Below are 23,755 nucleotides of genomic sequence, written 5' to 3'. Positions count from 1 at the left end.
TAACCTGCACACGTCACTCTTTCCTCCGGTATTGCACCGTTTGCTACCTCTAGTATTTGGTTGGTTCACGTTTGTCACTTTTGTAATGCACCGTTTGCTACCTCTAGTATTTTGTTGGCTCACGATTGTCATTACTGCCTCATTTAATGTACCGTTTGCTTTTGTATTTTGTTCACTTGTAATGTTCTCATGTATCAGCTCTGTTTCCTATTGTGAAGCGCTCCGACACCTTCGGGTAAAGTCCGCGCTATATAAAACGCACAAATAAATAAATAAACTGAATGAAGTTGTTGGACGTAGGTGGAGCACCTGCAGTACAACGGTGATCAACGTCACCATGAATGTTGTGTTGAATGACTAAGAAAACTGCATGCTTCCAGTAATAGGAACCGAACATATGTTGCAACTGTCTCCTACCTACTGTATTAGTTGCGAATAGTACGTGGAGCGAGGACCGGTAAAACGCGTTGTGACGTTTAAGACGTAAGTGTCACGTGGTGTGGAGGCGGCGCTATCTTTTCGTCTAATCCTAATTGGATCTAACTGACCCCTCTTTTACCTCTAAGCCCCGCCTACTCAGCACCGAGGTACCGCCCCTTCCAGCAGGCTCCGCCCCAATCAGCGGCAGCCCTTGGGCAGGAGGCGGAGCCTCCTCTCGGCAGCCTCTGGCCCTGACTCTGAGCGGAGCCGCTGCCTGAAGATGTCGGCGAAAGCGGGCTTTTACCGGCAGGAGCTGAACAAGACCGTGTGGGAAGTGCCCGAGCGCTACACCAACCTCACCCCGGTGGGCTCCGGCGCCTACGGCTCCGTCTGGTAGGTGACATGGGGCGCTCTCTGTAGCTTCCGGGTGCTCGGGGGTCTGGCCGTTTATCTCCGGGGGCTGTCTCTGAAAATGCAACAAAGCCGCCTGCCACGGCCCCGGCATTCCCTGGGCAGACGCGGTGCACCGGCTGCTCCTCGGCAGCAGGCTCGCTCGCCCCTGCTTGCCTCGGCGGCTGCAGCCGGCTCTGGGCTCCAGCTGGAGCCCCGCTTCCTGGCCGCGGGTCGATGCAGCTCCGCCGAGGCGTCCTCGCGTTAGCCCCAGGACCTCGCTGCCGCCCTACAGGAGTTGCAAAACTCTGGAACAACCCGGACTACCATCAAACCAGCGCGTGCAGCGCTGAAGGTTCACTTTTAGGCAACCAGTAGTTGCTATTTCCTCTTTGAGTCGCCGCCCCATGCGCTGATGGCGTCCCACAAGAGGGTTGTTTGGATAAGTGACTTGTACATAAACCAACAGCAGCACCTCTCACCCTCTCTATCTCTCTCTCTCTCTGTATCTATCTATCAATATAAATCAGTGTGTGCCCACGTTGATGCGTTAATTTGTGCAGCACGAACAAAAAAAACGGTGTAAGGAACGGGGATGCATTATCATAGATTACACATGAGGCTAAAACATAGTCTAGTTCACGGAGAGGTATCTGTCCCAGTGAATATGTAGATTAATTGTCGCACACAAGGAAGTTGAGGTCCTGTAGCTTGTTGCCTTCTGCATAGGGAGGTTTTTGGCAGCGGAAGGAGGGCAAACGAACCTGTAAAGGAAACCATGATGGGAGTGCAGCATTTCCCGTTGACCAGGGCAAGTATCGAGCAGAAGCTTGATGGCTGGCACAGGGGCGTATATGCACCTGTGCCAGTCATCAGATTGTCCAGAGTTGGCAAATGTTCCACTATAGCCTCCGGTGCCTGCCAACCCTTCAGGCCACCCCATTTGGGATATGCTTCATAGTCACCCATACAGGTAGCCCCAGGCACTTTGGACTTTAACATTGCAGTGCTGGGGACTGACTGACTGTCAGGCTGTCACCCTCACCGGTCTCATAACAAGGTGTGGGGTAAAGAGCCTTACTGGCCCACTCCACCCCATGATGAGCAGGAGGTGAACAAAAGAAGGGTGAAATGTGAAGCCTGCACTGTACAGGGTGTATGTCCTGAACAGCCTTCAGTGGCCAGCTTCATCTTTTACTGGGGAGGAAGCTGTGGCCCTTTTCCAGGGGCTGAGGGGATAAAGCAGAGCGACAAAGGCATCTGAAGACAAGTAAAAGAACATTTGTTAAGTATGAGTGGTAACTGTGTGAGCGGTCAGTGTTGGGAAGTGAGTTAATTAGCAAGCGAGACTGAGTGTAAGTCAGTGCGATTGGTAGCACATCCCTTCATTTTCAAGGGTCACTTTTCACCACATGTGGAAGGCATTGCCTTCACTCAAACCCTGCACCCAACCCCATGTCGGTGGTACCCGATGGCTGTGGATTTTGGGTGTGTGCAGAGAGCCCACTGGTAAATGTTTTATCCATGACTTACACTGCCACATGCAACCTGATTCTAAAGTTAGTTTGCTTTGTTTTAGAGGACTGAAATTCTTCTCAGATGAGGACATTCTTGTTTCTAAGGGAACAAATCCTGCACAAGTTTTAAACCCGTGGGTTCTCTGAGGTTTTGATTTTCGTTTGGAAATGAAAATTACAGTAAATACCAGTTAGAAGTCATTAATACTTTTAAATGTATATCTTTGTTGATTGTTTGAACGTTGTCTTTGTCAGATGGCATTTTTGAACACCTGCCATCTTCACACGCATTCGTCCCACTGCATAGGGAGTATACCCAGTTGTTGTACTGTACATATTTAGGGTGTACCATCAACCATTTTTTGGTAATAGAAAGCGTAATGAGAGATGTAGTTTGAAGTATACACCTGTCCAAATCAGTTATCAAGAGCAATTGCCATCAGCATACACCTGTTTTCCCATAATCGTATCTGCTCATATTCTACTAAATGCTTGATGTCAGAATATCGTCACACTGTTGTCGCCCCCCCCTTTTGTTTGTAATCACCTGATTTGTAATCATCTGATTGCCCAGGCAAACTTCGCCTGATTCCATCCGGTAGCTTGGACCCCCATTGGAGCAGATAGGCTCTACCCGCCTTTGAAACAAGGTGTCTCTTCCTAACCCTGGTTCTGTTTGGATGGCTTTGGCTGCACAAACATGTGGGTGAAGAGCAACAGTTCTCTAGTTGGAAGCTCGGGGAAAGCCCTATAGTGTCCTAGGGTCAAAGGTACGCCAAGCCCGAGGGAAATATCCTGCAGTTGGTCCTTGTTCAACTAACGTTTGCTTGTTGTTTCCGGAAGTGCACTCACTTTACAGCAAGTGTGTAAGTTTTGTAGGATAAGTTGTTCTTTGTAGCGAGATTGCTATATTAATTTCAGTTTGTATAAGGCAATAGCACTGTTTGGCTCTCACAGTAAGTGGTGCAACATTTGATGTTGATTGCAACTGTGAAGTTTCAGTAAGTAGGAAGGACGAGATTTAAATTGCAGTAAAAAGGAGAGTGAGTTTATTTTCTGCTCTCGGTGTTTACTTTGGTTGTAAAAAACACTGAGCAAACACATTTGAAGCAGTGTCTGAGCGTATTGGCAAACCAGCAGTCCCGGTAAGGTCAGCGGACATTTTCAAATGTATTAATTTATTTGCCCTTACTGATATTGGTTTTTTTCTTTTTACCAATACTCCGTTTAATTATGGAACAGTTTGTAATATTTGGTTATGTTCATAGTTGGATACGTAGGACTGTATCTCCACTGCTCTGTAGAATTATTTCAGATAGATTTTAAGCCCCAAAGAACATTAGTGACGTATTCTATTTTATTTTGCCCAAACAGGTACATTGCACCCATTACAGTGCGGTTTGTGTCACTGTTAGGCCAGGCTTGACAGCACACTGTCTCCATTCCTATGTGAGCAATACAAAATAGCTTTCCGAAATGGTAACGAGAAAGAGGCTTAGTGTCTACCCACATGTTTTGATTGTGTACGGTTTTGAGCAGAAGTTGTAAAAGAGTGCCGATGTTTCACTTTTTGCCTTATGGGGATGCTTATGTTTCAAACAGGGATATGTTTTTATTAGTGGCAAGGCCTGATCTGCTTCTCAAGAAAAGTTACGGTAAAGGTGTTAAGACTGACCTATCTACTGTAATAAGCGTATGTTAGTCCATATGCATTTAAGGGTGGATTGTTACGACTCTGTATCAAAGCCTGCAGAAAGGTATTTATTACATGGTATCTTACATTCAGTTGTAGACGAGGGTTTTGGTGTTGCCCGATCTGACAAATTGAAGTGACAGAACATATGCACCATGATAATACTTATTAGGCCCTCTTATAGGGGATGTATTTTGCTTTAGTAACTGTAATTTATTTACCTGTATGCCTGATAATTGCCTTGTGGAAAGGCCTATTTCAAATATAGCAGGCCTTAGTTGGTTATGGTGACAAGCCAATTATAAAGACTATATTCCTGAGTGTTTTCTGGAAAAGTTACGTACGATGCCATAGGTCTGATTAAAAATTGAGGCAAAGATTTGTGTATAGATTAGATTGGAAGGCTTGTCAGGCTTAGTTGTCTGGTAAGATCTTGTAATTAAAAAAAAAATATTTTAAATGCATGTATTCATACACTTTCTATAGAAGTATACATAGAGGGACGTTGTGTCAGACCTCTTCTGCTTTTGTGTTTGTGTCATTTGCTCTCTGTAGGGGGCATTGGGTCAGCCTACTTCAGCCTTTGGCTCTATTGACCTGAGTGTGGCAGCATTTGTCTGATCACATCTGCCCGAAAATGAGTGCGCTTCAGTGACAGGACTGTGACGCTTAGCGTGGGGCATGCGTAGTGCTTTGTATGCACTATTTAATTGGGCAAGAAATGGTGCGTTTCTTTGCAAATCCGGATGAGAGATCGTTTTCGTACACGTCAACACTGACGAGGTGAGGGAGGCTTGTGGTGTGTGTATGCGACATGGATGTCTAATAGGGAAATCAATGTGTATACAAACTGGTGCTTAGGTGGCATGACATTGTGGGACCAGATGCTGTCTGTAGGCCCCCAGGCTTTAGGCTTGTGGTTTCTTTTTTGTCGCTGGTACTGGGCTTGGTTGTTATCTACACCACATGGGTGCTCGGCGCGTCCTTTGGCCAGTATATGAATGTGTACTTACTTAACTGTGTAACTGGCCAATATGTGCTCTCCCTGGTAAGAGCACTTTGCTGTGTTTGCGTCGTGGTGTTGAAGTATGGGGACATAGGACATGTGTTAACATAATTCATATGTCCTCTTGATATATTATTAAGGAGGCTTTATCGTTGGCTGAATCTTGGCCGCTATATTGGCTTTTGTAATTCGACCTCGATATTTTCTTTTTTGATTATGACGACTACTATCGATGTCGTAAACTCTGAGTATAATTCACACATATATATATATATATATATATATATATATATATATATATATATATATATATATATATATTCTTTTCCTGTATTAGGACTACTGGCCGTTATATTGGCGTTTGGAATTTGGCAATATTGAAAGTGACTATTCATTGCAATTTGGCCTTTTATAGTAGATATCGAGGTAAGATGACCTACTGTACTTACTATAATAATTTCTGTTTTCTGCCCCTCCGTATAACTCATTGCCCATCGACTCGTATGTGGGCCCACACATAAATACTAATCGGACTGATTTTTGGATATTTGAGGTGAGACTCTCAGTTGGGTTGACGGTCGTTTTCATATTTTTTCACACTCTTTTCTTTTTCGTTCTTTCATTCTTTCTCCTCCGTTTTCTGCTGTCCCCTTTCCTTTCCAATATAGTTGATATGGTTCTTTTTGTCAAATTTTTCTTGTGCATGGTATACAGTTTGCCGTGAGACGATGAATGCATTGCGCTTTCCTAATGAATTCCAGAGCATGAGGATTCTTTATCAAATGCAAACTATACGAAAAATCAATTTGCACATTGTGCATCCATTTTAATGTTTGTGATTTCGTTTTATAAATGAAGAGGTACTGTGTGTGATAGTTTAATCTGAGTTGGTATTTGGTAATATCCATGGTAACATGTGCAGATATATATAGTTTTATATGTGTATATATAAATGCTGTGTATTGTTTGGCTTATGATATATATTTTTGTGTGGATATACATGTATTATTCTGTGGATTTTGGTCTTCTTGTGCCGTTCTATGAAGGTAATGGATTCATGTGGCTAATATATATTAATAATATATACACACACACTGTACGTCATCTTTTATATGTTGTTGCATGTTTCACATGTGATTTGGTTTTGTTTTTATCTGTGTATCTTTTCAGCCCTGACGAAGTTCCATTCGGAACGAAACGCGTTGGGTGATGCCCAATTTTAAAACTACTGCTACAATAAAGGATATATATTTGAATAGACTTGAAGTTCATGGACAACTTTCTGGTGCACCTTCATCCTTTGTACGAATTTACTTATCTGGTTTCCAGCGGAGTGGAAGTGCGGCGAACTCCGGAAGCTGTTGCACAGACTCTCTAATTGTCTTTTCTAAATTTAGGAACTGAGGTGCTGAACCGTGGTCAGCCGCATTTGGTTTTTCTATTCAGTCCTTTAGTTTTCCATTTTCTCTTTAAAGGCCGTTTTTATTTATTTCTATCTCTCTTTATTTTTGTTTTAAAGCGTCAGATGCCCCCAAGATAATACACCCATCAGCAAATTGTGTGAAATTTTATTTTATTACATTTCTTTTATATATTTTTCTTTTAGCACACAACAGAGGGAACATATTTTTGTAAGGTCTGTATCCACAAGTACATTATTTAATACATTTTTGTAGCTAGGTCTTCTTCCTGGCTGTCTTTTTTTTTCTACTTCATATCCTTCTAAGCAGCCCACATCTAGTCCAATATCCTGCTCTTGATTGTAGTGTAAAGGCAATAACGCAGACATGGTTTGCTCTGTGAAGGAGCAACATCTGGCCGATTTATTATGCCAAAAGAGGTCCTTGTCAATCACTCCGAAATTGATCCCTGATTTGCTTCTGGACCTACATGTTCAAAGCAGAGGTAGAGCTCCTGATTGGAAAAAAAATTTCAGAGTCGAAATGACTGAATACCTACTCTTGTCATGGAATGCAGTCCTGCAGGATTGAACAGGCATACTTGCTTTCAGAATTCAATGCCTGATTGGGCATCACCCATGTGCCTTTCCGAAAGCTTTTTCAAATACTTCGTTCGGTTGAGCTGTTCTGTCTTTTTTCTCAGAGCAGGAGTCAGTTTCTCAATTAGTACAATAGTATCAAGAAATGGCCACAGCCACTCCAGTGAACTCTGAATAATTTGTTATGTTCATATGGTCCAGATAATCGTACACCTTTTTTCTTTGCTGTCTGACTAGAATATTGCCATCCGACTTAAAATGTTTTTACCTTTGTCTGACCAACTGAACTGCAGTGCAGTTCTTGTCGCTGTTCAGTGTCCCTTCTAGATTCTCAAGGGAGTCAGGGAGACCTGCTGAGTTCCATCTCAGACTCAACAAACCTAGCATAGGAGTCAAAGTGCTTGCAGTGTTACTGGACAGCAGCAAAACAAAAATTGCAGTGGGTACTGCAAGTGTTGGTTGTCATTTGTGGTTTCATTTCATGGGCTTCCGTAAGGCGTTGCAGGTAGCTTCGCTCTCTGGTGCCAGCCATGTAGAAAAGTTGAGTAGTACAGCAGGAAAGCATTCAGCTTGACAAAAGGCTTCCAGAATGACTTCCCAACAAGGTTCATGATGTGCACTAAGCAAGTGATGTGTATTGAAATGATATATTGATACTTCTACAAAGTGGTATGTGCCTTGACCATCTGCGCAACATTGTCTGTGTTAATTGAAATAACATTCTAAAAGGCAATATTGTATTCTGTGAGGACCCTCCTAACAGCTTGCGCTATAGTCCCATGGTTGCGCTGTGGAATGAACACTGAATCTGTGTGGTGGGTTTGGATTTGATAGCCTCCCTATGTTGAGACCACAGCAGATTAAAAATTCAGTACTCTGTGTCCCTTGACAATAAGCGTTTCAGCTAATATGACACTATTCTTTCTAATTTGCAGCTGCCTTTCATTTCATGCTTAGCTCTTTATCTTTCTGGGAGATAAAGTTCTCGACACTGATTACTTCCTAGGACTGCTCCACGATTTCATACTCTGTCATTGAGGAATCTGCACAGCACAGGGGGGGTCACTTTTGCTAAATGGAATGTTAAGCGTGGTACAGACGTTGACCTACTCGCTTATTATTTAAGTTTGATAAGATGGCTGCTATATACTTCGTGAAAAGGGAGTTTGAAGTAGTCTGGTGAGTACGTTTTGGGGAAGAGTGGAGATTTGCAGCACCAGCACACCAATTCATTTGATTTGGGTTCATACATGCATACTTTCAAACATGGTCCACTGTTACATTGCATAAAGAGCATAACATCGCACCTCAATCTGTATGCATCACGCCACTACAATCAATGGTTTGCTTTTGTCTTATTTGGAAAGTGATTTAGTCTTCACAGGGTACATTACCTTTTCCATTGTGCCTTCAGTATGATTGCTGGATGCTCCTTAGAGCCCAAAGTGTTTTGCAGTCGGGTGACACTTGTCTGATCCCAGTAAGCCAGTTGGAGTCCTCTTTGGGGGTGTGGTACACGATCACTGGGCTGGTCTGCAAATATAATGTTTAAGAAAAATATAACTTCATAATTGGGGAGAGGAGTTGGCCTAACGTCTTGGGCAGTCGACCTCGAATCTGGGGAACTGGGTTCGAGACTCGGCAATGACGCTGAACATCCTGTGATTCTGGGCAAATCACGAAATCTATGTGCCTCACAAAAATGAATGTGTCCTTATGTAATGCAACTGGTGCTATGTAATGCGCTCTGATACCCGATTCGGGACATGTTCACACGCTATATGAAACTCTGTAAAATAAAAAAATAATACACTAAACTATGTCTTAAGCACTTGCAAGTAAAGAAACAGGAAACGGCTTGAAACGAAAGCTTTGTTGAAAATTGAAGTCTTTGCAAATGCTGATGTGCAAATGCAGTTTAAAAACTGAGATCCATGCCAAACAAAGAAAACTTGAAACCCTTTGCTGCAAAGTTGTGGTGGCAGAGTTTAAATACAGAAAGAAAGACAGAAGTCGTATGTTGTTATATGGCTCGCATTTCAGATCTATCTATGTAATTTTCTCTCTTCCGTGGGGTTGCAGTGCACTGTAATGGACCTGGTCCGCAAATATATTGACTGTTACTTCACATACTCCAAAAAAAAGAAAACAAGCGGAACAATTAGGAAAAGAATCCAACAATTGTAGGAAAAAAATCTTTAAAAACACACCAAAGTCCGCTTTAAACTACATTCAAGCAAGCATTTGCAATGCAACAGGTCTCAGTTACGCTAGTTTAAGCTATTGGCATTGTAAATAATGCCTTTTATTTAGGTTTCTAAAAAGAAAACAAAAGTAAAAGGCATTGTTATTTGCCATGTCAATAGCTTAAACTTGTGTAACTGCGAGACCTATTGCATTGCAAATGCTTGTTTATTTAAGTCTCCTGCTGGGCCCATAACAAAGGCCGAATTTGAGGGGTCATCAGCCCTCCTTTTGTTTAAGTCTCTTGGCTTGGAGCAGTCGGGAGCCTCACACCTGATGCAAATGAAGTGGATGGGGAAACAAAGGCTCACACCTTGTTAGCACTTCACACATATTTAAGAGAGGAAGCTTTTCCCTTTGTCCAGTACATTTTTAGGACATATGCATGCACTGTAAGAATTTTATGGAAACAACAGTGGTCCCATGCATATGTAATAAAACACAACCAATAAATATAGACGAAATCGCTTCTATATTTTCAGAAGGACATGTCCAGCCGGACAGAGGTCTTTCAGGTTTACTTAATAAACAAGATTCGTCAGAAAATAGAAGTTAGGAATACCTTCCACAATGCCCCTATGTGGTACACAAGCCTGTGCCCAACACTCACGGGGTGATTACAGTTGGAGAAAACAGGAAAGGTTCAAGGCAAAACAAACGTTTTTCTGTTTACATACAAATTACACAGAAAATATCAAGCTGCACCATTACATAAAATCAATCAATCAGATTTGTATCGGGTGCATGAGCAAGTCGACGGCGTTTCGGTTCCATTAAGGAATCATAGGAACCATCATCAGGACAATTAGTCATTACCACCCGTAAGGGGTCATTTTAAATGTGGCTCATGTGTAGTTTGTGATTTTACAATAGAGGGAAAAGAATTTTTGTACAGGGATGTAAAAAATGATTTATGTACCTTTACTAACTGTAACAGTTGTAATCTTGTTTATGCGATCTTATGCCCTTGCGATTGCATTTATGTTGGACAGACAAAACAAAAAATTAAATTACGGATATCCCAGCACCGCAGTCGCATTAGGTGCAAAACCCCCAACGCTCCCTTGGTTGAACATTTTTTGGACAAGGGACACACTGAAAATGAGATCCGTTGGACTGTCATCACACAGATCATTATACCACCTAGAGGTGGTGACCTGAGTCGGATGCTCAACAAAGAGGAGTTAAAGTGGATACTGAAGACGGATAGCCTGAATTCCGGCTTGAACCTGCAGGAGGAGTGGACATCATTAATTTGAATTGACCTACTCTTTTCCTGACGCTGTTCAAAAACGAGCGACTCACTGATAATGTTTCCTTGAAATGAATCTGTATTTTAAAGTCACTCTGCATGTTACTCACGTAAGGTTTCACCTCAAGATGGCCCCTGAAGTTTAGTCCTTCCTTTATTCTTATGCCCCCATTTCCCGTGCACTGCCCAATCACAGCGCACCCAACCCCTTTTCACTTCCTGGTCTCAGTACACGAGCACGCCAGGGAAACACTCTATGACCGAAGCAATCGGTAAGTTTATCACCGTGACTGAGGAGTAACTCTGTATTTTAGCCCGCTGTTCCGTTTCTAAAATGGACTTTATTTCACTTAGGCTTGCCCTGGCGACGTCCGGTTACGATCGCGTAAACTGGCTAACCTGACGCCACACTGTGGTAAGATTGTTTGCGTGGTCTTCCCTACCGACCGCCGGTATGTCTTAAGCCCCTGGTTGTTTTAACATGCGTTATCCGTTTTCAGGGCGACTGGTCCGGGCATCAAGAAGTATTGATCTATCTGTGCCCTAACGCGCTCTGCCTCGGTAAGCAGTGCGGGCCTCCCACTTATTCTGAAATAGTCCCACTTATCGGCGAGTGTTAAGTACACATTTACCACAATTTTAGTTCACGGACACTCCGCTCAAAATTCTTACGCAACCACTAATGCCCCTTAGACACATTATAGCAACTCTGGACGCGTGCTTTATAGCTGAGATTAAGGTCACTGCCGCGACAACCTTGTTATGAGTAGTACCTCAATTCCTGACGAATGAGCATGTGCACTGTGCACAAAGAGTCACTTTACGTATTCTTTTATGTATTTTGTACCTAAAGTATACTTTTTATCTCTTCTTATAGGCAAAATTGAGGTTTAGTGTAAAGGCAAAGTATTTAATTGTCCTGATGATGGTTCCTATGATTCCTTAATGGAACCGAAACGCCGTCGACTTGCTCATGCACCCGATACAAATCTGATTGATTGATTTTATGTAATGGTGCAGCTTGATATTTTCTGTGTAATTTGTATGTAAACAGAAAAACGTTTGTTTTGCCTTGAACCTTTCCTGTTTTCTCCAACTGTAATCACCCCGTGAGTGTTGGGCACAGGCTTGTGTACCACATAGGGGCATTGTGGAAGGTATTCCTAACTTCTATTTTCTGACGAATCTTGTTTATTAAGTAAACCTGAAAGACCTCTGTCCGGCTGGACATGTCCTTCTGAAAATATAGAAGCGATTTCGTCTATATTTATTGGTTGTGTTTTATTACATATGCATGGGACCACTGTTGTTTCCATAAAATTGTTCCCCGAGGTCCCTGCCTGACTGAATTGGGGTCCCTTGTTGTTAAAAAGTGCACTGTAAGAATGTCAGATGTGTTGGTCTTTACCAGTATTTACACAAAGCAAATTGCATTTATACAGAGCTTACTACACCTGAGGAGGCGTTGAAATAATTTAAGTACCACTATTTTTTTCTTGGATAGCCCTACTCATCCCAATGCACGGTGTCGGAGCACTTTACATCAACACGTGCATATTACATGTACAATAAATGATATACGTTTGTAAATGAACGTACAGGATGTGTTACATAAAACTGGGGGACTGCAAGGTGGAGAAGTCAAATATCATCTTCCATAGCTCACAGTGCTATTAGCCTTGCAATGCGCTCAAATGTACACATGATAGACCTGCTAAACATATATGTGCGGGCTTTAGATATGACGTCACTTCTTGTTATGCCACTTTTGTAAAGTCGTGGCGTGTGATGCCACTTTCTATGATGTCAATTCCTGTGATGGCTTGTGTGATGTTGCGCGCCGTGATGTTGCGCGCCGTGATGTTGCGCGCCCTGATGTCACTTGCAGGGGGCAGGCGTGACGATATTTTTTTACCCACCAAGCCACCCCAGGCAGATGCCAGCCATATAAAAGCACAAAGAAACAAGCATTTACAATGCAATGGTTTCGCCTTTTGAAAAGTTTGAGCGATTGGCATTGTAAATGACAAAATTTGTATTTATGTGTTGGTTTTGAAAACAGATAAATAAATGGCATTGTCATTTACAATGCCAATAGTTTAATCTCTGGCAAATGCCACACAAAAACACACAGACCCACACACACCAACAGAGAGACACACACACACACACACACAGCGTTTCCTCTGCTTGTTAACGTTTTACACATTATGGAAATTACAGTAAACGGACCGAAAACGGCTGGAGTGTGACAGGCGAATGGGAAATGCTATCAAAAAGGAGATCACCTTACACCAGGACACTGCTCCATAAAATACATAGAGCGCCCAATCCCTTTTGCTTGCGGGGTTGCGGGGAGGAGGGAACACTGTTCCACACACTCTGGGACTGCCCCGGGATACAGGGATACTGGACACAGGTTATGCGCACCATATCCCAGGCACTTGGGATTTCCATTATGCCAGACCCGCGTAAATGCCTTCTGAACATTTGGGACCCCAATGACCTGAACAGATATGGTATCATATGGGCCACACTTGCCATGACAGTAGCAAAACGTGATCTTGCACAGAAATGGGGGGCTCCGGAGGTGCCCACTGTGGACAGATTGGCTGCAAACATGGACTGCCTGATGGTTACGGAACGAGCTGTGTATGTCCTTCGGGCAGCCCCGAAAAAATGGAATAAAGTGTGGACAAACTGGAATGTTTATAGGGGGGACATCTGTGAGCCCTTGCCGGAGGATGATGACCTGGATTCTGATGGGGAGGAGGAGTGATGGCTAAGATGGAGAATTATGCCTTGCGATCTTAATTGTGATGACAAGGGGGTTTCGTAGCGATGTGTCCAGTCACAGGGGCGAGGGAGCGTGGTTGGGTGAGGAGAAGTACGCAAACTACTTAGGAGTGATGACACCAAGTTGGGGTATGGGGGGAAATGTTTCTTAAAATGTTCCACAACTGTTTCGTAGGTTGGGCACCATAACACTGCTACTTTACTAGTAAAGCTCAGTAGTAATACCTAATTGATGTATGGACTTACAAGTATAGGCTTTAGACAGACAAATTGTGATTGTGTCATAACAGAAATGTTACTGAAAGTGATATTGTTTTACTGTTCCGTAAACCTGACTATGCCGAGTATATGTATTGTTTTCACTGAGTGCGCCACCTTTTATATTAATAAAAGAGATATAAAAAAAAAAAAAAAAAAGATCACCTTGTAAGAGCCAGAGCACATACATCAATAATCACTATACAGGTAGGTGTTAGCAGCTCATGAGCATGTACTTGCATCTGCTTAGGGCATGCAGTGAAACAGGTCCAAATATGTATGTAAAATGATTTTGCAGACAGTGAGCTTTCTTTAACGGAGGCCCAAAAGAAAGGACCTGCAAGGGAGAAAGTGGGAACGTAAACTTGAAAAACGAAATATCTCAATGGACACCACTTTTGGGTGACCGCCCCTCGGGTACACATGGGTAGTTTTCAGATTTGTTTTTCCACAAATAGCGCCCACTCCTTTAAATCCAATCCACTCCTGCAGTAGGTGCATTACTTTAAGGCTTCGAATCCATGTTGCTTCTTTCAAAAGGAGCACGGTGTTCTTTATTTTAAATGTAAGGGGATGGAATGTGAAAAAATACCAGGTGGAACCTAAACCGTTCAGCGAAAATCCTCTAAAGTAAAGGTTTCCCTGCCCTGTCTCAACATCCCCCCCAGAGGTCACCATGAGGTATCTTTCATGGAGAGCAAGCCCCGCCACCGGCCTGCACAGAGTCCCTTCCCTCAGGCAGCATCTCACCCTGGAAAGGCCTGCCCCCGGCCCCGGTGGGAAGGCGGGCCTCGCCCCAGTTTGCTCATCAGACGTCAAAGGAATGTGTCGCCGCAGCACTCTGCTGTGTAAACACGGCGTGCTGTGATTTCAGGGAGATCGGCCGCAGGACAAAGGGACGTGCCGGGAAGATAAAAGGGGCTGATCTGGGCCTGACCAGCATGAATGGGAACGGCAACCATTACAAGGCTGAGGGGAAACCAGAGTTGGCGTTCCATGCGCTCTGCAAAGTGCCAAGTCCCATAGAGCCACATACACACACACCCCCGGCAGAGATTTAGGGCTCGTAGCAAAGTTAAGGTGGGCGGGGCATGATCACAGACACTTAAGAGACCGGTGTCTTCCAGAAATGGCTATCTCTACCTCCGTGGTCCAATATATTAGTAAACATAGCAAGTATCTGGACTACCAGTGCAATTACGTTAAGTAAAGTAGTTCAGTAGGTTAATGGACCTGCTACACAAATACCCATCAATATAACAACGCCAGCTGCGAAGGCCTGTTAATCTGCTTGCGCTTCCCGTTGGTCTGCATCCACGTGGTTTGGTTCGTCTCTTATCATACATAGGTCGATGACAGATCCATTCATTCACTGGTCTTAAACAGCAGTTATGTGCAATCACTCCACATTACAAGACTGTCAGTAATTATGCACCATGTTATTTGGGGTTCCGGGTTGGCGCAATCGATGCGCACGGCTGTACTTGGACAAGGAGGTAAACACGGTGTTCGACCTAGGGAAAAAGGGATTTGGAGCGCTTTACAAGAGCATCGATTACGTTATACAAGGACGCTTATTCTTGGTAGGCACGGGGAGACTAAGTGATTTGCCCGAGATCACAGGATGCTGAGCCACGAAACTGGTTCCCAGCTTCAAAGTCGGCAGCTCTGGCCGTACGGCCACACAGAGTGCACTACCTTTGGGGGGGGGGTGGGGTGTTAGACTTGGCAAAAGAGAGGAAGTGTAAAGTTGTCCACGTTCACCAATTGTGAGTACAGACTTTGGTCAGTTCCTTGGCGTCACACTTCTGGTGAGATCTGCAGTGTGGGCAAGTTCCCATATTCCCCACTTCATGCTTAGTAGCTGCACAAGCCCCTGGCACTGAAGCCCCAGCAAGTGGTATTTTGATTTCCTTCAGTGCGTTGCATTTAATAATGCACACACCAGTAATAAACCAGTCGACCACGAGGGGCACGTCATTTCAAAGTCTTCAGCGGGCTTTGTATCAGACCCGTTACCTTCAGCATGCCAAATGAATGCTCAAATTACATGTGTAAAGCGCTTGATTTCGGAGTGCAAATTCACGTGAATTTGAAAGTGTAAATCTATTTACATGCACATAAGTTAGGGGGAGGGGGGCGGGAACGGGCACACGGACAGCGGGAGGGGGCGGGAACGGGCACACGGACAGCGGGAGGGGGTGGGAACGGGCACACGGACAGCGGGAGGGGGGCGGGAACGGGCACACGGACAGCGGGAGGGGAGGGGAGCACTCACCTGGACTTCTTCCGGCGGCGGTCGGCCTGGAGAAATGACCAAAATAAACCTTCGAAGAAAAAAAAAAAATAAACCACTGCCCACCGCCGCATGACGATCGCAAAGGGGCGGGATGAGTAAAAATCGCGGGAACGCCCACGAATCTGCTCGCAGAATGACGAGCAGATCTCTCTCCCAATGGCTAGCCTCCATTTATGGAGCTAGCCAATGGAAAGAGAGGGTGGGACAACACACATACTGTAAACATTAGATTTTGCCTGCGCCGGAAAGCTGCGCGGTGCGCAGCTTTCGACTGGCGAAACCTAAAAAGGGGTATAAAACAATGTCTTCCTCACTCTTTCTGTCTTCTTTTTCTAGCTCCATCATTCCTCGACCTCTTGTCACGCCTGCCCCTTTTCCCAACTTCGATCTTTAGCCCCTTCATTCCATCTACCCTCCTCTCTCGACTGTTCTCTCACACCACGTGAGCATGCCTGAAGATATTAATTTTGCTGATTGACATATGCAGTCTTTTCTGAAATTTCCCGAGCTAAGAGCCTGTACACCCGAAGAAATATTTCCAATTTCTGCATGAAATACAAACATGTTGCATTCTGTGGAAATTATTCCTCGTTTCCATATTGTTACCGGAAAACGTGCCTAAAACCTCGACGTTTCCTGTCGATGTTCAAGGCTGTACATCCAGTTCACAAATAATGAACACACTGTGAAGGATTAGATGCGGCTTCATTTGCCTTTGTTTCTAGGAGGACTTCTTGTTCATTAAAACCATTTGTGAATCCTGCTGTTACCCATTGACGACCCAGATAAATAGTTTAGATGTAAGATAGCAATGCTCCTACTTAGGTGCGTCTTTAGAGCATTCAGCAAAATTGTACGTCACGAAGGCATGTGGGAATATGACGATAAGGTATTAGGCGGTGTTATAAATATTCCTTCCACTTCCCCCAAAGGTGTTCCCTACTATGTTCTGAACAGTCAGGGCACACAAGCCATCAAAGTGGTTAACTGTAAACCGATTGTGTGATCTTGAGCAGATACCATCACCCTCCCCATTCCTCCACATTGGCTCGGTCTCCATACCTAGCAGAATGGGAAATCCTTATGAACAGGATGTGTAGTGTTAACAGCATTCACACACTTTTTTACGCTGAGAAGGGGTCCGCTTCACAGCGCTGTGCTTAAGGTGCTACCTATGCTCTTAGAATTGAAAGACCGTCGAGGCGCTTGTCGACTAAAGCGTGCTAACTGCTGACATGCCATTTCTTGTTTGTAAACCGCACCCCCAGCTGCCCCTGTGTTCTACAAAACACATCGAAACGCTCGCTGACAAAGTTCACTTCCAGGATGTAGGCTGCCTACAAGCTTTGATTCAGTCTCCCCAGCAGGCGTAAGTGCTTTCAAGCGCATTCCTGCTTTCTTCTCCTCTCCTGACCAGCGCTTGGGGACAGCCTGTGATGTTTCGGAAAGAAGGACATGGTTTCACACGGCGAGGTACTCTTTAGTTCCCTCATCATTTCACGGTTCGCTTGGAGGGGGCGGCGGGGTTGGCCTCTCTTCTTCCCGCCTCAGACGTTTTGTTTCAGGTCACTGAACAACTGGCAAAACCCTCTGCGGGGAGCCGAAGGGTTGAGTTATTCCAAAGGAAGAGAAAACAAGCATTTACAATGCAACGGTTTCGCCTTTGGAAAAGTTTGAGCTATTGGCATTGTAAATGACAACATTTGTATTTGTGTTGGTTTTGAAAACAGATAAATAAATGGCATTGTCCTTTACATTGCCAATCGCTCTAACTTTTCCAAAGGCGAAACCGTTGCATTGTAAATGCTTGTTTTTCTCTTATCTTCTAATTCACTCTCGGGGTGAGCGAGTTCTGCTGTGGAAGCGGAGGCAGGGATGGCTCATAACACCCATCCTCTTTCATCCACTCCAGCCACAAGCTGAAATCGCGGCCTACTTGCAGATCTCGCGGGACTGCCGCGACGGGAGCCGTGAATACTAATAATCCGTCTGGGACGTGCCTACCTCCTCCTGGCCATCCATCCATCCCTCTGCGTGCAGAGTGAGCGCGCAGAGGACTGAGCTCTGAGCAGGGACAACGCGTGGGGGCAGACAGAGGCAGGAGCAAAACAAACCCGACCCGGCTTATACACAAACTCAAAAACGGAAAAATAACCGACCCATGCGCGTCGCTGCACTGCCTTAAAAATCATTCTCATTGTATTGTATTGTATTGTAATTGCATGTATATAGCGCTTACTAGCCCTGACCACTGACGAGGCGCATTCAGAGCAATGCAGAGAATTACTCGATTTGCTCACTTGAAATGTGCGCATTTTTTCAATTTCCAAAGTACAGCCTATTACAGCTATCATAATCCCCCACAATAACACAGAAGCAGCGGGGACATAAGAGCCACCAGAGACCCGCAGCCCCTCCCGTCCTCACACATTGAAGAGCACGCGCGCCCAGAGAAACACAATTCATCACAGTTATTAATCACACGGCGGCTCCCGGTCCCCGCAGCAGTGTAAGGCGTGTGGGACATATCTGGGGCAGGAGCGCGGGTGAACAGCGAAACAGAGAAGAGACATTGTGCTGGGTAATAAAAAATGCAGCCTGAAACCAAAAGCTAGCTTTAAACAATTCATGACGTTAGAAAGAAGTTCGAAGATGCCAGGCGACCGCCGTTGTTCAAAACCTCTCCACGCCCCCAGTGCAGCAATGCAGTGATGCCTTGCCGACCATAATCTCCAGGACTGATTTAAATAAACAGCAGGTGCCGCGTTTCTTTACTCCCCCACCCCCTACCTCCATTCACCCCTGCCCCCCTTCCTCCACCGCTCCCTGCCAGGGCTTTGTTCCTGGGTGTCATTACAGTACAGACAGGCTGACCCATTCCTCACCTGCGTGCATGCGCGAGGGGTGCAGGGTTTTGGATACAGACGAAGAGGGACCAGGCAGGGTGCGATGTGAGGGCTGAGGAGCCTGTCAGGGTGAGAGTGTGTGGGTTGAGAAAATGATGGGGGGGGGGTGCGCGTGTGCGAGGCTCAGGTACGAGAGAAGGGTTTGTTGAGGGGGTTTCTGCGGATATGCGGGGGTCTCAGTTGACGTGTGGAGCTGCGCAGTGCTGGGTAGCACCAAAAGACAGGGGCTCAGGGTAGGTGTGCGGAAGAGGGGGCGTGCAGCGATGCAGCATGGTGCACGCAGGACTGTGAGGTGGTGAGCAGTGCTGAGGAGCAGCAGGGTGGCGTGTGCAGAGGGGTGCATGGAAGCTATGGGGGGGGGGTGGATTTAGAGGCTGTACACAGTGAAGAATGGGTGTCTGCCTCTGGACTGTGATGGGCACACACGCCATCGAGTGTCAATCTGTCCTACTTGCTGCTTCTGTTACCCCCCGACGGTGCCCAGAGAATACCCCCATCATGTATCCACTGCCAGGAGGCGCCAATGTTCTGCACCTGCCCCGATGGCACACAGACTCTAGGAGGCGCCTGCAGCCTCGGGCGCAGACCCAGATAGGATCTGTCGTGGCTCAGAGCTCAGACCCCCGGCAGCTGGTTCCATCACCCATGACAGCGCCAGGGTTCACTGGCGGGTGGCGGGGACTGGTGAGCCACAATCACCCTCCCCGGCGCTGCCCCATCCTCTCACCGTGTTTTGTTATGCCGGGGGATCACGGTCCCATGGAGACAGGCTTCCCGCTGCCGCTCTCCGCCCCTCTCATCAGCCAGAGCCTCGTGCCTGCTGCCTGCATCCAGGCTTAGGTGTCTGCTCACCTGCCGCCTTCTCGCTGCTCGCTCTCTCCCCGACACCGACAATGTGTCCCGACGCCCCTCTCCCCTTGCAGGCACTCACCGGGTCCGGCGGCTGCTGGAGGAGAGCTCCCGCTCCTCGGGACTCTCCGGGGCCGCAGAGGGACGTTCTCTTTCCCCGGGGCTCCTCCTGTGCTCGGGAGCCTCGGGACGGTCGATGCAGGCTGCTTCCTCCTTCCGGCTCTCTCCTCCTCCTCCTGCGATGACGCGGAAGGGGGCTCGACCGGCTGGGCCAATCCCAGCGCGGCCCGGGCTTGAAGGCGGGCGCTGCTTCCTCCTCTCACTCGGGGCCGCGGCGGTGAATAAACGGAGCAATGCCGGGTGGGCACCGGCCTTAAATCTAAATATTAAGCGAGGTGGGCACTCGCTCGGGGTACCACAACAGCGGCAAGGTCCCTGGCAGGGTGGGCACCTGCCAGCGGATAAAATACTCGAAAATCAGGTGCCGGCAATGCCGGACCAGATTCGGGGGCGTTCCCGGCTGACGTCGCGTGACGTCGGCAAAAGCCAAAGAATCTCGGGAACGCCTCCGAATCTGGTCCGGCATTGACGGACAGGCCCCTCGTCCAATGGCTAGGCTCCATTTATGGAGCCAGCCAATGAATGACGAGGGCCGACCCAAAGCCACACTACAGTTCTCATAAGATTTCTCCTGCGCAAAAGCTGCTTGCGCAGCTTTTTGCAGTCGAAACCTAAAAAGGTGTAAACTTTTCCTCTCCTCCCTCCGCCCGTTCCGGCAAGACCTGAGGCTTTCTGGGATGGAGGCAGAGAGTCACTCCAGGGCACACAGGACTAGCAAACAGGTAGGTGGCGCAGCGTTGTTTTTAGCTGCAAGTGCAGAGAGCTGTTAGTGTGTGAGACGTGCATGAGCTGCGGGGCATTCAGTGCACGACCGAAAGCCACGCTGGAGAGAGAGAGAAAGAGAGACCAATGCGGACTCTACAAATGTGCCCTCATATCAATATATAATTTTAAATAAAAGTGCACAAAAGCCCATGCTACAAAACCTGCACAATCCATCAAGTGGTCTGCCTGTAAACAGTATGTTATGCTATATTGAAATTTAGGTTTTCGTGCATTTATGTATGTTGTATGGACGCACTGTTATATAACGCACTTGCGAATTAAATAGCAGGGTCGTGCTTTGTCTACTCTGGAGTAGGTTTACTGTACGGTAGGTCCACATTGCGTAGGATATGCACAATAAACGTGGTCTATGGTGTGCCTGCTATCGGGGGAAGTGAGCATCTGAAAATACTCTGCACGTTAAAGTGACGAGTGGCTGCTTTTAGCTCGTGTTTGGTCACATGGCTACGGTGTAGAAAAAAAATGTTTTTTTTTTTTTTTACCTTCCCTAAGAGATCACTTTTTAACCAGCATGAAGTTAAAACCCACTGAAAAACTGAAGCGATTTTGTGAAGAAAATTTGGTTTCTTTTTTTTATTCGTTCATAGATGAAAGCCCCAAAGGCATGAGAAAAGGCTGCCTATATTTATATACAAGCGCAGTCCCGAAAGTGAAAGAGGACCGGGCTGCAGCCGCAGCATGGGAATCTCTTGTCTTTATGGGGCATTGTGTTTCTAAACACATGGCCCCATAAAGATAAGAAAGTGCATTTGACAGCAGCAAAGCAGGAGAGCCACTCTGGCTCGCAGGCCAAAGGGTGTCTACAGAAAACCCTTATTTCCAATGGCAGGCCACTGTTTAGCATAAACGGTGAAGCTAGCCAATGGAAATGAGGGGCAGGGCTTCAAGCCCTCTTAAAGTCCTCCTTCACAATAAATCTCGCCACGGTGAGACCTAAAAAGTGACAGTTTAGAACAAAAAGCAGTGTTCAATGGAGTCTTTTCAAACGGGGCTATACACGCAGTTTGAAAACAGGAACAGTCAATTACAAACAAAGAAAAGTTTGAAACCAAGCTTCACGAGCCGAGTACAGGAACACATTGGTTGTTTGCAGTAGTTAACAGAGAAGAAAAAAAAAAAACTTTTTGAAACTCAATTTATAGAAATGCTTTTTTAAACACAAACGCTTTTGCAAGGTAACACCAAAAAACTGGAGTAGAAAAAGGATGAAACATGAATGATTAGACTCCAAATTGGAACCAGGTAAAAAAGGAGAAAAAAACACACTCATATTAAGCATTTGCACGTAAAATACATTTTAGCAAAGAGTCAAAATAGCTTGACAGTTTTAGGATTCAGCAAGCAGCGCTAGATGGTGAAGCCTATTTTTTGGCGTTAGAAATAGACCAGAAGCTGCAGCTATTTAATCTGCGTGTTGAAATGCATCCATAAATGAGCATTTTTGGGTAACAAAAGGAATCATTATAAAGCTTCCCATTTAAAGGTCACAAAGTCAGTAATATCCAAAAACTGGAATGGTCTGAATTGCGAACGTTCCTGCTCTAATAGCAGATGGAGGTAAACATCTCAGCTTGGCATGCACGCATAAATGGCTTGCTTTTCTCCCTATAACTAAAAGTAAAACATGTGGACATTGCACAACCGTGAGGACACGTTATGTGGGGACTTCCACAAAAACATGGAATCCTTGTTAGATTTTAAGCTGTGTAACTACTAGTCTGGTTCCATTCTTAACTGAGCATTGTATATTGATGATATATTTACATAATCACTCAATAAGCTGCTTACTATATTGTATCCTGATATACTTACTTGCTTATTCTGCTGTTTTCTTTTTATTTGGGCACAATACTTCCTGTGTATTTACTTTATGAAAACGTGATTATGTTCATAGTCCACTGGGCCAGCACAGTTCTGCTGGAATTTGTCTTTTGAGTGCACTCTTCCGAATTGAACAGTACAGTCTGAAAAGTACATGTGCAAATTGCTTTTGGGAAGAGATAATGATGTCCTGTCACGTATGTGTTTGCTTGATATAATTTTTACATATCTAAAACATGCTCTCATTTGGGGGCATAGGGAGTAAATGTGACCTGTCCAGGAGTTTACGTGTGCAAAATTTAAAGCGTGGATGGAAATAATATATGATCATATGCAGAAGTCTTATTTCCCTCCGTGCTATCAGTTATTTTACCTTATAAAATGGCTTGAGCACACAGTGGACACGTCAAATTGCTCTACACAAGTGGATTTCGCCATACCAATTCAATGCCATTTTTTTCTGTTTTCTATCCTTTTTTAGTGGCTTTTAATAAAATTACATTATCATTGATGGTCATTACCACCTGCTAATAAGAATATTATTGATCCGTTTCTACTTGTATAGTTCTCTTTTGGATGAGTTTTGAGACAATCGCCCCAACTCACCATTTTAACTCCCAAGACTGTATTAACACCCAAATTCAAACTTCTCCCACTTAGCTCCTCCAGTAATTACATTCCCGTTCTTACTCGCCCAACCACAGCACTCAAGACTAAATATTTGCCAGCATGACTTACATCACCTTTGTACACCTCTTCCTTCTTGATTTCCTTTTAGACCAGTTCTCATGCAACTGAGGTTCTGCATGTTTGTATTCTAGTATGTTAAGTATTCCTTCTTCTAAGACAAGTGGACCCTTGAAAGGTTTATCTAGGAATCGATCTATAGGTTCCAGGCTTACCTGTAGTAAACTCTGCCATCTTCTCCATCCCAGAAAGTGGCAGTCTTTCTAACTAACTTAGTTGGAGTAGTAACTGAGTAATGTACCCAACAATGTTGGTTTGATTGGCCTAGGTTATGATAACACCGTAAAACGATCTTCCTCTGTCTGGAATATGGTGGGTACATCTGTCCTGGTGGGAAATGCCAAAATAATAATTTGAATATTATTATTGCTTCTGTTCAAATACAACTGAATTATTCTTGAGGGGAAAAAAGCGACTTGGCGATGGCCCATCAAAAGCTTTACATACGAAAGTATCACTGCTACCTTTCAAGATGGCACCCTAGCCCTGTGGGGATGTACGGGTGGGACTCTTGAAGCTTAGTTTTTTCACATATGGAAAGTGCAAGTACGGGCACCAGGAATTAAAGCAGAAGAGCAACACTGTTATCCTAGTTCAAAGGCATGTTGTTTAGAATGGCGTTTTGAAGAATTGATTTACCCATCGTGACTTT

General features: G+C 45.1%; 1 protein-coding gene across 1 annotated transcript in view; it reads left to right on the top strand.

The window, feature by feature from the left end:
* The first annotated feature begins 621 nt into the window (after positions 1–621).
* MAPK11 (mitogen-activated protein kinase 11) overlaps positions 622–23,755 on the top strand; it is a 212,278-nt gene continuing 189,144 nt past the window's right edge. Inside the window, exon 1 of the mRNA XM_078679120.1 lies at positions 622–813. Coding sequence (XP_078535246.1) covers positions 701–813 — 113 coding nt within the window. The 5' untranslated portion in view covers positions 622–700. The remainder of the gene's footprint in view (positions 814–23,755) is intronic.

Source organism: Lissotriton helveticus, chromosome 1_1 (genome assembly GCF_964261635.1).
Source record: "Lissotriton helveticus chromosome 1_1, aLisHel1.1, whole genome shotgun sequence".
Taxonomy (NCBI): domain Eukaryota; kingdom Metazoa; phylum Chordata; class Amphibia; order Caudata; family Salamandridae; genus Lissotriton; species Lissotriton helveticus.
The sequence above is the reverse complement of the archived record's forward strand: the minus strand, read 5'-3'. Positions and strand labels throughout refer to the sequence as shown.